The sequence below is a fragment of the Hyaena hyaena genome, unplaced genomic scaffold (genome assembly GCF_003009895.1).
Source record: "Hyaena hyaena isolate Hyena2069 unplaced genomic scaffold, ASM300989v1 scaffold_182, whole genome shotgun sequence".
Lineage (NCBI taxonomy): Eukaryota > Metazoa > Chordata > Mammalia > Carnivora > Hyaenidae > Hyaena > Hyaena hyaena.
Window position 1 is genome coordinate 2721835 of NW_024080814.1, and position 14601 is coordinate 2736435.

At 34.1% G+C, this 14601-nt stretch overlaps 1 protein-coding gene across 5 annotated transcripts in view; it reads left to right on the forward strand.

Annotated features, from left to right (window-relative positions):
• Positions 1-14601, forward strand: part of LMNTD1 (lamin tail domain containing 1) — a 160121-nt gene that overhangs the window by 113523 nt on the left and 31997 nt on the right. For 4 of the 5 annotated variants that reach the window (XM_039240849.1, XM_039240851.1, XM_039240852.1 and 1 more), the window contains exons 1-4: positions 409-508; positions 685-803; positions 3823-4052; positions 7352-7550. In XM_039240849.1, coding sequence (XP_039096780.1) covers positions 464-508; positions 685-803; positions 3823-4052; positions 7352-7550 — 593 coding nt within the window. In that variant the 5' untranslated portion in view covers positions 409-463. Of the gene's footprint in view, positions 1-408; positions 509-684; positions 804-3822; positions 4053-7351; positions 7551-14601 lie in introns of those variants that run through there. The other variant, XM_039240850.1, reaches the window with a different exon arrangement.

The following is a 14601-nucleotide window of genomic DNA, read 5'->3' on the forward strand; positions in this document are numbered from 1 at the left end:
TTTGATTTCACTATTTCTACCAATAGGTTTCTTTCTTCCTGAAAAGTATTCAAATTTTCTGTTCCTACTGCTTGGCCATTTGTGTGTGTTCAAAGAACATTTGTCAAAACAAAATAAATAAAAATTAAAAAAAAAAAACACTTAAAAATAGTGACTAATGCTCCCAATATTTATATGCTGGCCTTGGCCCTCAGAAATCCAAAACAGGATATTGAATATTTTGGTAGCAAAACTTATCTGGTGAGAGATATGGCTCTCCTAAAAGCAAGTTACCTTATTTAATGTCTGTGAACTGAAAAGTAGGTGCAGCACCAACATAATAAGTGCTCAGAGATTGGAACTTTGTAACTATGGAGACAATACCTCACAGTGTTCTAACAGGCAGTGTTGGCCAGATGTAAAATTTAGTCATAAAGGTAGCCTTGCTGAGTTGCAGCCCTGCCTCTTGAGCTGCTTCAAGTGAATGCTACACACCTTCACCTTGATTTGCATAATATCCTTTGGCTATGTCAGTATTTACAAATTTACATTAGAAGCCTGACTCTGGCACCAGCTTGGGAAAGAAATTATTAAATCTGGCATATGCTTTGACGTAGTCAGATTAACAAATTAGGTCATTAAAAAACAAAGGATACCTTGAATTTTAGCTATATTTATTCCTAGTATCATGATTTGTTTTCTCAGGAAAGAAAAGAGACTTTTCTTCTAGCCAAGATGAAAGGCATGCAAGCCATTCAGGAAACTTCAGCATCCCTGAAGAATGAAGTCCATGAGCAGGAAGATAAAATGGAGAATCAAGCACAGTAAGAATGGCACAAATGAGAGGAGAGAAGGATTTGCGTTTTAGAGAATAATGATGGAGTACTTGAGCTCTTGTTTCAAAACATCTTATGAAATAGTTGTAACTAGAATTGATTCCACACGTTTCTAAAATTAGTTAACTATAACATACAACTATTTCCCCAACCACTGTTTTATAAAGTATAGTCCTTGAGTAATACAAAAGTTCACCTGTACAGGTCTCTATCATACAAGTCATGGTTGAGATTCCAAAACTTTTATCTAACGTGTTAAGGCAGTTGGCAGATAATTTCTCTAGAACTACTTTACTGACCTTGGAGACAAAGAATTGATAGAGAATTTTGGTTTGGAAAATGCCTGTGAGGATGTGAAATAAAAACTACAACTCCCCACCTCCCCAAAAAACAAAAACAAAACCAAAAAACTACAACTGCCTATTTTTACTAATTAAGTCATTCTATCAATTACAGTATTAGCATGGGTTTTCCAGTATTGATTGTTTTTTTTAAAATGACCTCTAGTATTGAATACACCCAATTTAAATACCATCTTTTTTTTTTAAGTAAGCTCCATGTCCCATATGGGACTTGAACTCACAACCCTGAGATTGAGAGTCATGTGCTCTACAGGCTGAACCAGCCAGGCACTCCCTGAATATATCCAATTTAAAGCTAATGCTATTTCACACCTAGAATCCTGTGTTTACTGTTCAGTTCAAGTCCATTTTTTAAAATACTTATTCTTAGAGGTCATCTGAGAAATAATTGATGTCAGTATTACCAATGTAACACCCCTTAAAATAACATTGAAAGTGGGAATTGAACTTTTATAACTATCTCTGGTTTAGTGCTAATCAATCCCAGAGGGAACAAAATACCAAGAAGGAGCTTGGAAAAATTCCATATGATAGAGGGAAAGCTAACTAAGCACTAGGACAAATCTCTTATTTTCCAAAAAGAGTCCTAACAAGTCAGTGAATGGAGGTTTTAGACAATGGGCTACATACATCACATGTGTCTCTTCCTGAAATGTTGGAGCTCTTCCAAAAGTGTGTGCACCTATTAGAAATTTCTTATTCAACTACAAAAATAAGAATACTTTGTGGCCTTGGGCCAGATTTCTTTACTCACAACATTTGCAAAGGCTTATTAGGAATCTTCTGTGGATTTAAATTATTTGGAAATGCTATTGTTTTACTGGAGGAAGAAAAAACTTTGGAGCTTATAAAATGAACTTGCTGAAAAGATATAGGCAGTTTGTAATGAAACCCAGATGTAAGGAACTTTGAAAGAGAAAAGTACTTTTCCTGCTTAGTCTAGCTGGTATCAGGCAGAAATCATGTCATATGATTCTATCTCAGGTTGGACAGAGATGAAATATTTGTAATTTGACAATTTACCTCTACGTAGTCTCTTTCCCACTACCCACCACATCATACACAAGAGTATATTTTCATGGGTTAGAGCTTACCTGACAAAGATGAGTGCTTAGGATGTCAGCAAAATGGCAAATGCTCAAGCTTAACATGTACTGGGCTAGTAGTACAATTTTCAAAGCCAATGCTGTTTAATTAGTTTTAAACAATTTAACTGGGATGTCCATGTCTTCCAAGAGGTACATTTAGAGAAGTATGGCTTTGAGTACAAAGCTCTCCCGATACAATATTTCTCATGAAGGAACTTACAAATTGCAGAACAAAATTATTATGAATACCTCTTGGGAAACAAAGAGATTAAGACTGATATCACTTTGGCAGATTAGGAAACTTCAGGCCCTTGTTCCCTTATGAAAACATTTAGAAAAACAAAAACAAAAAACAGAAGACTTACTAGAATATCTTCATAGGAACTCTGGAAAATAAAGAGGTCAAAGTAGAGACAATCCATAGAGGCAAATACTTAGCTCTTGACTTACAGAAAATAGATAAATGGCCTCCAGTAAAGGGGTGCATGAGCTGACCATTTACCAGTTTTTTAGAAATTGAAAATATTTTAGACAGCAGGACTTTGTTAATAATCCAAGTATTAAACACACACATATGCATGTACACACATACAGACACACACATACAGACACACACACACATACACACACACACACAGATTGCTTTGAGGTAACTAAGTCTCAGTGTGACTCATAAAATGGAGTTGTCATAAACCTTTTTATGAGCCGTGCCATGGGAATATTATTTTACTTGTACAATAATTGTGTTGTAGTTTAGAGGCTTTGTTTAAATACACACTAGTTAACAAATTCTTTTATGTATTTAAAAAAGAAAGAAAGGAAAACCTTTGTTCATAGTAAGATTTACTTATAAAAATAATACCTGGAAATTTAAGTCTGTTTTCTCTCTCTTTTCTGTATTCCCCTCAACACACACACACACGTACACACATATACACATGTACCTTGTATTTATAGTGATTAATTTTCAGAATATATTTGAAAGTAGACATTAACTCTATAATTTTTATAAATATAGAAAAATTAGTTAAGCAACAGGAATTAAAATAAAAAGGTATAGTAAATAATGATATATTAAACAGGAATTATAATCATGTTTTTTATATTAATGGAAAGGGAAATATTATGTCATAAGTGATATAAGTGGGACATAAATGGTTTTTAGAGTCTCAATATTGAGTTAAAAAATGCATTAGAAGGCCTGGAATTGAATGGTAAAATATTTGGCTGGTGCCATTTTGGTGACTTTTGTTTTCTTCTTTCTATTTTTGCACTTTTTCAAAATCATCTACAGTCGCAATTTACTAATTTTTAAATAAAAAAGTAAAAAAAAAAGCGTGTCTTAACACTAAAGCGTCTAACTTAGATTGTTAAAACTACGACTGTAAGATGTCATAATAATGACATACACAAAATGTCTTATGTATTATGCTTACAGATGCATAACACTTTTGAAAAGCAGAACTCTGGGTAATATTCATAGTTCATGATTCTTACGTTTGTGTCTATTCATTTTGACTTTCTTACTTTCTTTATTATACTAATTTTTGTACACAGAAGAGAAGACACACATTACAGTTATCCAATGACACAGCGATCTTTAGTACATTTTTTCCCGAAAACGGATTCAGATACCACACTGCCATTGTCATGGTCATTATCCTATGAAATACCTCTTGGTTACTATCTGTCAAGCCCTCAGTTTAGTGGAATAACTGTATCAACAACTGAGCAGAAGACTCCTAAAGTTACTATAGTGGGCCATTCCCAATCAGCAAACAGCTTCGGTAAGCAAAACACGTATCAAAATGTTTAGACTATCTTTAAAGCCTGTAGTTCAATAAATTTTTTTTATATGCCTAGAAGTCAGAATGATGTGTTATGATTTGTCTCCAATAACACAAATTTCTTAATGTCATATGCAGAGTATCCTGATTATCCTTACTGTTGATCTTAACATTGGAGTCATATTCAGATCACACAAATGTATGTGGCCAAATATATCATCCCCATGATTAAAATATCTTGAATTAGGGGCACCTGGGTGGCTCAGTTGGTTAAGTGTCCCACTTTGGCTCAGGTCATGATCGCACAGTTTGTGGGTTTGAGCCCACATTGGGCTCTGCGCTGACAGCTCAGAGCCTGAAGCCTGCTTGGGATTCTGTGTGTGTCTCTCTGCCCTCCCTCGCCCACACACTCTCTCTCTCTGTCTCTCAAAAATAAATAAACATTAAAAATTTTATTTAATATTTTGAATTGTCATAATGGTTCACGGGTTGATGGCTTAGGTGCTCTAGAACTGCTAGATGAAAATTCTAATGTGTAGCATTAACTCCCCTTCTTCCAAACACTAATCAGAAAGATTAAGCAATGTCTTGTGTATTTGTGCGATTAGGAGACTTATGGCTTAAGTAAAGAAAAGACAGATAACAGAAAGAAGCAAAATAAATGGTAATAAAATGGTGGAGAGAAAAATAACAGTAATGAATTTGGAGAAGAAGAAAATGAAAACAGTACTACAATTGGAAAAAGTAGGGTTTTGACAGTTGGCCAATAGTGTAAACAATGTATTTAGCAATACCCACAGGGAGTTTGTTTTTCACCAAGTTTAGAAAACTTTGAGGGTATGTTATCATGGTTTACTGAAAAGACCATGGTCTTGAAAATAGAGTGTACTTCCTACACTGTGAGATATTAGGTAAAGTATTAAACATCTCTGAGTCCTATTACCCACAAGGGCAAAATAGGGATTAAAATGTCAGCTTTTCACAGGGGTGGCCTAAGGATTAAATAAAATATTTATGAAGATGAGCTAGCATACAGTAAGTACTTAATAAAAATTAGTTGTGAATCTGAATATATCCGTAAAGCACCTTCTCATTGAATAGGTTAGATTTAGGGTCTGTATTTCAATTACCGGTCAACAAGTTTCAAAACTGGTAGCACAAACAAACCCATGACTATTTGTTGCCTCTATTGTCCTCTGTTACTCTGTGGATAGTTAAGCCTGACTGCTGCTTACCTATATTTCATTTTGTTTCTGGTATTTTCCTAGTTTATGTGGGGATTTCACCTACTGACATTATTACCTATGCTTCATTGTTTGTATGCCTAAAATATATTTTTTTACAAACACCTCCTAAGATCACATTCACCTTTAGCTGTGACCAAAATCCATATACTCAAAAGTGAAAATACCAACTTTACATCTAGAGAGGAAATATTTTTCCTTCTTTGTCACTGTATCATCATGGTATATGTTCTATATTTGGATTAAACAGTGCAAGGGGCACCTGGGTGGCTCAGTCGGTTAAGCATCCGACTTCAGTTCAGGTCATGATCTCACAGTTTATGAGTTCAAGCCCCATGTTGGACTCTGTGCTGACACCTCAGAGCCTAGAGCCTACCTTGAGTTCTGTCTCCCTCTCTCCCTGCCTCTCCCCTGCTCATGCTTTCTCTCTCTCTCTCTCATTCAAAAATGAATAAACATTAAAGAAACAATATTTTTAAAAAATTAAGCAAGCTCTTAGTATTAGGAAAAAACAAAACATAGTGGTTTTCCCTTGCAAGATGAGACTTGAGCTGACATGTAGCCTTTTCCTTCAGTTACCATAGATTCAACTTCCGTAAATAGATACCTGGGTTCCTTTCCATCTGTTCCTCTAGATTAAGTAACAACTAAGACTAAACTTAATCCATCTTCTTTCTTTTTAGAATACAAAGATAATATATAATCTCCTTCCTCGAAGAAATGTAATGATTAAGTAAATACTCACTTGACTGGAAATGAACTAATTTAATTCCAAACATTGCTTCTAGACAAAATACTTTGAGGAATCCTTTTTAAGAACTGTGTGTTTATTCTTTTCCATCTTTCTTCTCATTTTGGTTTTGTTAAAGATACAAGAATATAAAGCAAACTCTAGATTGCCTTAATCCTTTGATGGTTTTGAACCCAGTGTCACATTAACCAAAGTCCCTGAACTATAATAATTGCTATCACTTACTGAATATTTGCTAAATACTAGACACTGTGCTAGACAGTTATCTGCATTTTCTTCAATCCTCACATTGCCTTATGCAAGGTAGTATTAATTTATGTTCAGGAAAATGGAGAATTAAAAAGTTTAACTCCACTGGCTTACTAAGTGACAGAGCTGGGATACAATTGCCTGTCTGTGTAAATTCAAGACATGTTGTTCTATCCACTTTATCGTGGTCCTTTTCTGAAGTGTTACTCCCCCTTGACAGACACATGATTAGGTTTATTCAGCATGGTTCTTTCCATACAAAATTATAATTTTAAAAGAACAAATTTCCAAGAGGATACTAGAATCTAATTAAGCACTGTGTTATCTTTCTAATAAAGAATTTTAGTTGATTAGTGGAAGTTTATGTCTTCACCTGGCAAAATTACTAATCGTTGGTTGGAAGGGTTCATTTGAGGCTTTAATTTATGAGTAATAATTAAAGGAGAATGGCTAATATGAAACAAAATTAAGTTGTATTTATATATAACATATCCAAATTTGAGAAACTCAGATGTTTTACCTCCTCAAAAGATTATGATGCTTCTAGTACAACTAAATAATCAGTTAAATAAAAGTAATTATGCTGGGGCACCTGGGTGGCTTAGTCGATTAAGCGTCCGACTTTTGCTTAGGCCATGATCTAATGGTTCGTGGGTTCGAGCCCCGCGTCGGGCTCTGTGCTGACTGCCAGCTCAGAGCCTGGAGCCTGTTTCAGTCTGTGACTCCCTCTCTCTCTCTGACCCTCCCCTGCTCACGCTGTCTCTCTCTCTCTCCTAGAAATAAATAAAAACATTTAAAAAAAGTAATTATGCTAATGATATTATTGATAATGTAAGATCACTGAAATAATCTCTAGGAATTATGTGTTACTAAAAATAACACATTTTGTAGAATTTGGTTTAAAGCTTTTTATTACCCTCATTGAGTTTGACAGTGGCTGTAAAATGTATGAAGAGTATAATTTTGTAGAAGCAAAGAATAAAGATAGTGACTTTGGGTTTCTTTAATGTCCTTTCTCTCTCTGTTGCTTTCCTTTTTGATTGATTCTTTGAAAGGAGTCAACACCTTCATACCAACAAAGAAACAGACTTTGTCAATCCTTGCTCCTGAGCCAGTTGTAACTGGAGAAGGAGAAGATTATTTCCTATCTTTGTTTGGTGATTCAAAGAAATTTGCTTCACGCTTATTCCAGCCAGAGAAAACCTGGAAGCACTTTTCCATGATTCTTGAAGATGTGGGCCAATCTAGATCCAGGTACATATTCTATTTGAACTATTTAATATCTTTCCTTGGAATAGGAGCTACTTTATTTCAGTAGAAAATTTTATTTCTTTTTTTTAATGTTTATTTATTTTTGAGAGAGAGACAGAAAGAGTGCAAGCAGGGAAGGGGCAAAGGAGAGAGGGAAACACAGAATCCAAAGCAGGCCCCAGGCTCTGAGCTGTCAGCCCAGAAATCAATTCAGGGCTTGAACTCACAAACCATGAGATCATGACCAGAGTTGAAGTTGGATGCTTAACCAACTGAGCCACCCAGGTGCCCTAGAAAATTTTATTTCTAATCTGTTGTTAAACCCATGATTTCACCTAAAACCCTAAGCAATTTATTGAAATACAACTGTTTCATGTTCTGAGCAATGATACAAAATCACCGTAACTTTCTAGGGAACCAAACAAGGATGCTGAGTTTTCAAAGATGCCAGAGAAAATACACTACAGAATCCCTACAAATAAAGTCAAGCTTATCCCTTATTATTGGGAAATCATTCAGATGGATTTAGTATCTCTTTTCTCTTCCACTAGCTTCTTGAGTTCAAGATATAAGGAGAAAGGAGGACTTATCATTGATCCATTATTATGGCTGTTGGTGTCTATGGCAAAAAGAATAATCAGGAAGAAGGTTGATATTACAACTAAAATAAAAGAGTAGACTCATCTATACATTTACTTAACTCTGCTTTTCTTGTTTATTTAACAACTGATTGAATTAAGAGTTATTAGTAATAAACACATGTTGACAGAGGGTGTTAGAAGGCTAAAAGAAGTTGTTAGCCAGATTTGAAGATCAGACATAAAGGAAACTTTTTCCCCCTTAGGTCACATTTCCTAAAATCACTCACTATTACCATTCAACTGTAGTGAACACTTAAGTGTTCTCTCATCCATCCAAAAACACTTCTACCATGTGAGAATGTTAAACATTCTATCTATCTACAATGTTAAAAATGATAACTAATTTGGGGCAAAATTTCAGAAAAAAACTTGTTAATATGGTATTAAGAACTAAACTTTCTCTCTGGTAAATCAGAGAAGACCTACAGGTATAAGGATTGAGAGAGAGGCAAATAATGTATCAAAGCATTTAGAGGAGAACTTTCTCCCAGCCAAGGATGATATATGGGAAGGTTTTGTGAAGGATATATCATTTAGAATTATCTTGGAAGGATAAATAAATTTAGGGTATGCAAATTTGGAGTCTTTGAAAACACTCTAGATCACTCAGTCATCCACAACCCTACCTACACAATTGAATCATCTGAGTTTTTAATGCTCTGACCCTATCCTAGACTGATTCAAATTTCCTAATGATGGAATAGAGCATGGTATTTTTTAAACTCCATTGTAATTCTAACACACAGCCAAAATTGAAAACCACTATCTTAGAGCAAAAGAACAGCATAAACAAAGTGAAGGAGGGAGAAAAAGCTAGGATCTAGGAGATATAAGACATTTTATAGCATTGCTCCACTAAACGTTTAGTAAATTTCCCTCTAAGTACAGGTTTAGTGGCATCCCACAAATTTGATATGTTGTATTTTCATTTATTTCAAAATACTTTCTAAGTTTCATTTAATTTCTTCTTTGATCTTTGTGTAATAAGAAGTATATTGCTTAGTTCCCAAATATTTTACAAATTTGCCAGTTCTAGTGATTTTCCAAATTTGTCTTTTTTTAATGAATTTTTAATTAAATTCTATAATGGTCAAAGAGCATACTTTGTATGAATTGAGCCCTTTGAAAGGCATTGAGACTTATTTTATAGCCAGGACATTGTTTATCCTGGTAAATGTTCTGGGCACACCTAGGAAGAATTTGTATTCTGATGTTGTTGAGTAGAATATGTTACAAATGTTAATCAGGTTAAAGTTAGTTGATAGTATTCAGTCTCCTGTCTTTCTGTTGAGGTCCTTTGCCCATCAGTTTATTGGCTTTTTTGCTCTTGAGATATATGAAGTTTTTGTATATTTTGGATATTAAGCCTTATCAAATATATGGTGTGCAAATATTTTTTCTCACTCTATGAGTTGCCTTTTCATTTTGTTAAGTACTTCCTTTGCTTTGTAGAAGCATTTTAGTTTGATGTAATCTCACTTGTTTAAATTTGTTTTTGTTACCTGTGATTTTGGTGTCATATCTAAGAAATCATTGAGAAGACTAACATCAAGAATATTTTTCCTTATTTATTTCTATGAGTTTTATGGTTTCAAGTCTTATATTTAAGTCTTTATCCCATTTTGAATTGATTTTTGTATGTGGTATAACATAGGGGTCTGATTTCATTCTTTTACATGTGGATATCCAGTCTTCCATCATTCATTGAAGAAATTATCCTTTTCCCTTTGTGTGGCTTAAGCACTCTTGTTGAAGATCAGTTGACCTTAATTTTTATGTATGGGTTTGTTGGAGGGCTTTCTATTCTGCTCCATTGGCCTACCTGTCTGTTTTTATATTAATACCATATTATGTTAGTTTCATAATATAATTTGAGGTCAGGAAACATAATATCTCTAGCTTTGCTCTTGCTCAAGATTGCTTTGTCTATTCAAAGTCTTTTGTAGCTCCCTATGAATTTTGAGATTGTTTTTCAACTTCTGTAAAAAAAAAAAAAAAGTCATTGGGATCTTGATAGAGATTCCATTTTACATTTAAAATTATTATCAACAGGTAAAAAATTACTGTTTCCTGGGCTTCTAAGTGGCTCAGTCAGTTGAGCATCTGACTGTTGATTTTGGCCTAGGTCATGATCTCACGGTCATGAGTTCCAACCCTACATTGGCCACATTAACAATGCAGAGTCTGCTTGGGATGCTTCCTCTTCTCTCACTACACCCCAGACTCCTGCTCAAGCTCATTCTATCTGTCTCTCAATAAATAAATAAATAAACTTTAAAAGAACCTTACTATTGCTGTTTTAATTGTTTTGTTTTCACAGTTCTTTTGTTCTTGTCTTCCTCTCTTACTGTCTTGTTATTTGATAAATTTCTATAATGATTTTATTTAATTCCTTTCTCTTTTGTATATATATTATGAGGTTTTTTGTGGTTTTCATAATGATTGTATAAATCTTTTTATAGTTTTAACTGTCTATTTTAATTTGATGATTACTTAAGTTCAATTGAATACAAAAATTCTACACTTTTACCTTACATACACAGTTGCGTTTTTGAAATCAGAATTGGCTTTTTTAATAATGTGGAATCCTTTACCAAATTTTCATGGTTATAGGTACTCTTAATACTTTTGTTCTAACTTTTGTGTTTGGTTATGAGTAATTTGTGCACCACTGCTAGTGTCATATTATTTTGCATATGAATATGTATACATTGAATATATACATATATACACATATATATTCAATATGTATACATATATATTCATATATATACATATATATTCAATGTATACATATATACCTTTACCACTGAGATTTTTACTTCCCTGTACTTTCATGTTGCTGTTCAGTGTGTTTGCAAAGTGTAAAGTTATCTGTTTGACAGGTTTTTTTCTTTCAGTACTTTGAATACATCGTCCCACGTTCTCCTGGCCTACACAGTTTATGTTGAAAAAAACCCACTTATAGTGTTATGGTGGTTTCCTATGATGGTTATTTCCTTGAATGTGATTAATCTTTTTTCTCTTGCTGCTTTTGGGAGATTTGATTGTGATGTGCCTTGGTATAACTTTCTTCAGTAATTCTATGCTTGGACTTCGTTAAGTTTTCTTTGAATTGCAGATTTATAGACTCACAATTTAAAAATTTTAGAAAATTGTAAGCAATTACTTCATAAAATATTTTTCTGTCCTCTTTCTCTTCTCCTGTAGGGACTCCAATTACACATGTACTAGGTCACTTGAAGTTATCTCACTGGTCACTGATGCTCTGTTCCTTTTTAATCTTTGTGTGTGTGTGTGTGTGTGTGTGTGTGTGTGTGTGTGTGTGTGTGGTGTCATTTTGGATAACACCTATTGCTGTATCTTCAGATTCACTAATGTTTTAATCTGCAGTCACTAATCTTGTTCATCCCATCTAGTGAATTTTAATTCAGGCAGGTCTCTATCACCATTCAATCTTTCCTCTAGTTTTTTTGTATATACAAAAATGTATATGTACAAGAACTTTTCTTTTTCTGCTATCTTTGCCTATTCTGGATAAGTTTTGATTTATTGATTTTTCTCCTTATTATGGATTGTATTCTCCAATTTATTTACATGCCTGTTAATTTTTATTAGATGACAGAAATTTACAGTTTTACTTTATTCGAATGCTGGAATATTTTTTGTCTTCCTATACATATTCTTTAACTTTGCTCTAGAATGAAATTAAGTTACTTGGAAACACTATGAGACTTTGAGACTTGCTTTTAAAAGGTGTTAGATGGCAGCAGAGCAATGTCTAGGCTATGACTAATTAATCTTCGCTATTGAGGCAAGACTCTTCTAGGAACTCCACCCAATACCCCATGAACTGTGAGGTTTTTCAGTCTGGCTGATGGCAACAGACATTTTTCCTGATCTTGGAGGAAGTCTGAGTGTTGTTCTCCCTAATCTTTTCAAATGGTATTTTTATCCAGTCTTGGAAGGTTTACTCAAATTCATGTGCTAACTAAACCTCTGCTGAATACTTAAAAGGGAATCTTTTGAAAATTTTCCAGAATTTTCTCTTTATGCAGCTATCTCATCTCTGGTACTATGCCTGTCACCTCTTGCCATCTTGGTCTCTCCAGGCTCTCATCTTCTCACGTGAGAGAAACCACCAGGCAGTACCTGGTTCCATATCTCCATGACACAGCCTGGAAACTCTCTGAAGACAGTAATCTGGAAATGTTTTAAAGCTTACCTCATTTATTTTCTGTTTCTCAGGGATCGCTATTCTTCAGTGGCCAGTGTCCAATATCTTGAAAAACATTGGATCATATAATTTCTTCCAGATTTTTAGTTGTTTCAGGTGGGAGGTCAAATACAGTTACTGCATCTCAGCTGGAAACAGAAGCCTCTTCTCAATTTGACTGTTTTCAATAAAATATGCTGTTTCTTTCCTACTGTCACTCATTATCTCTAAGGATGTTTAATATATTCCAGCAGGAGGAAAAAATAGTAGACAAACAAGAAACAAAATGGGGACATAATTAGAATTTTCACTAGCTATGCATGATCTTTCTCCCTATATCTAAGACTATATATTAGCTTGCAGGTCAGCTCTAGACTCCTCAAGAGTGCCCAAACTACATTAAGAAGGCTACCTTCCCACCCATTCTCGTTTTCTAAACCTCCCCAGGCAATTCTTCATCCTGTAAATCTAACATCATGATGGAAGTAAGCTGTGGACTGAGATGAGCCTCACAAAGATAATGATATCTACATAAATAGTGTTGGTCCAAAATACCTTATAATGTTACAAATCTGAGGGGTTTTTTCTTGTAACAGCAATGAAGTGAATCAAACTCCCTGAGTCTTCCCATCTTTGTCTTTTAAAAACTCATGAGGTCTTAAATGCTGCACCCCTTCACCAGACCCCCTCCACATACATCTATAAACACAGGTACCAACCTATATAGAGAATGTTAGGTAGATGTTTATTGGAAGAACTGATACTTTAAGGTAATTTCAGCAAACTTTAAAGTTGTAGAAACCTTAATGTAGATAAGTAGCATGAAGCTATCAAGAAGAACCCAAGAACTAGATAAATTAGGGTTTAAATAATGGAAAGTGGTTGTTGTTTAAAAAGTTACAGAGCCATATGTCTCTTCAGTCTCTTTACTAATCAGTTCCATACCAAGACTCCTGACAGAATAATTGGTACATCATTCTACACTCTTCAGCAAATAATGACTTATAAGCAGAGGTCTGAAGTTACTTTTCTACTAAAGAAAAGTAGAATGGCTTATTGGAAAGAGAAAAGGATAACTACTAAAGGCTGTGTGATTGCACTTTAAGAGCCCCTCCTCTGTGAATTTCTATGTACTGTATGAAGTACTTTCCTATTTGACCTAATATCAAAAGGAAGACAAATGAAGTGATTAGCCCTGACATGGGTGATGTTATTTTTTCTTCCATCAAGCTAATTTATTCTATTTACGTGCATAAAATAAAAATTTAAGATCAATGAATAAACAGTTCACTTAAATAATGAAAAGTTTTTGAAAAGCAACTGTGCATATTCCATTACATGTATGATAACAAAAGGACAACTACACTATTCTAGGGTCTTATCTGTTTAAAAGCAAAACTCAAAATGGTGCTCATCTACAATGCAAAAAAAGCAAGTCTGGAAAACAAAAAGGCATTTTATCAAGAAATTAAAATATCTCACAGAGAATTCAGTAACAGTAAGATGACATGACAGAGGAATTCTAGGCAAAGAAGAGTAAAATGTTATTTAAGAATTTAGTAAGAACCGTAATGATAATGCAAAAGAAAAAATAGGTATGCAAGTCACTCAAAAGTAAACCTCTACAAAACAGCCATTCTCATACAAATGCAATGGAAGTATGAAATGAGACCACTATTTTTAAAGCAGTTTGGTAGTGTATATTGAGACTTCATGGATGTTTACATCCTCTATTCTCACAATTCCTCTTCAGGAGAGGAAACTCAAAGTGATAGCCTGATATTTGGAGCCATTTTCTCCTCAAAACAGTTGTTAATTTGAAACCAGCAGCTAAGAAGCTGAGAAGTTAATACTATATTGGCACTCTCATAGGACTGGTGAATAAATATCGAGATTCAGGCCCTATCAAGAAGGAGGACCACTGACAAACAACCCAGGCTTTCAGTTGGAACTTCAAAGGGTCACCCAAGGCTAAGAATTTACAAGGCATACAAAATAATAAAAGTTGACTAAAAACTAAGGTTAAAAATGGACACTAAAAACAGGCCTACATGGTGCAGATATTATGGTTATCTGACGGGGATTTTAAAATAACAATGACTAAATATTCAAAGAATTAAATGACAAGATAAATATTTTATTAGTTTATTCTCATTAAATTATCAAGAGGAAATTCTAGAAGTAAAAATTCCAATAA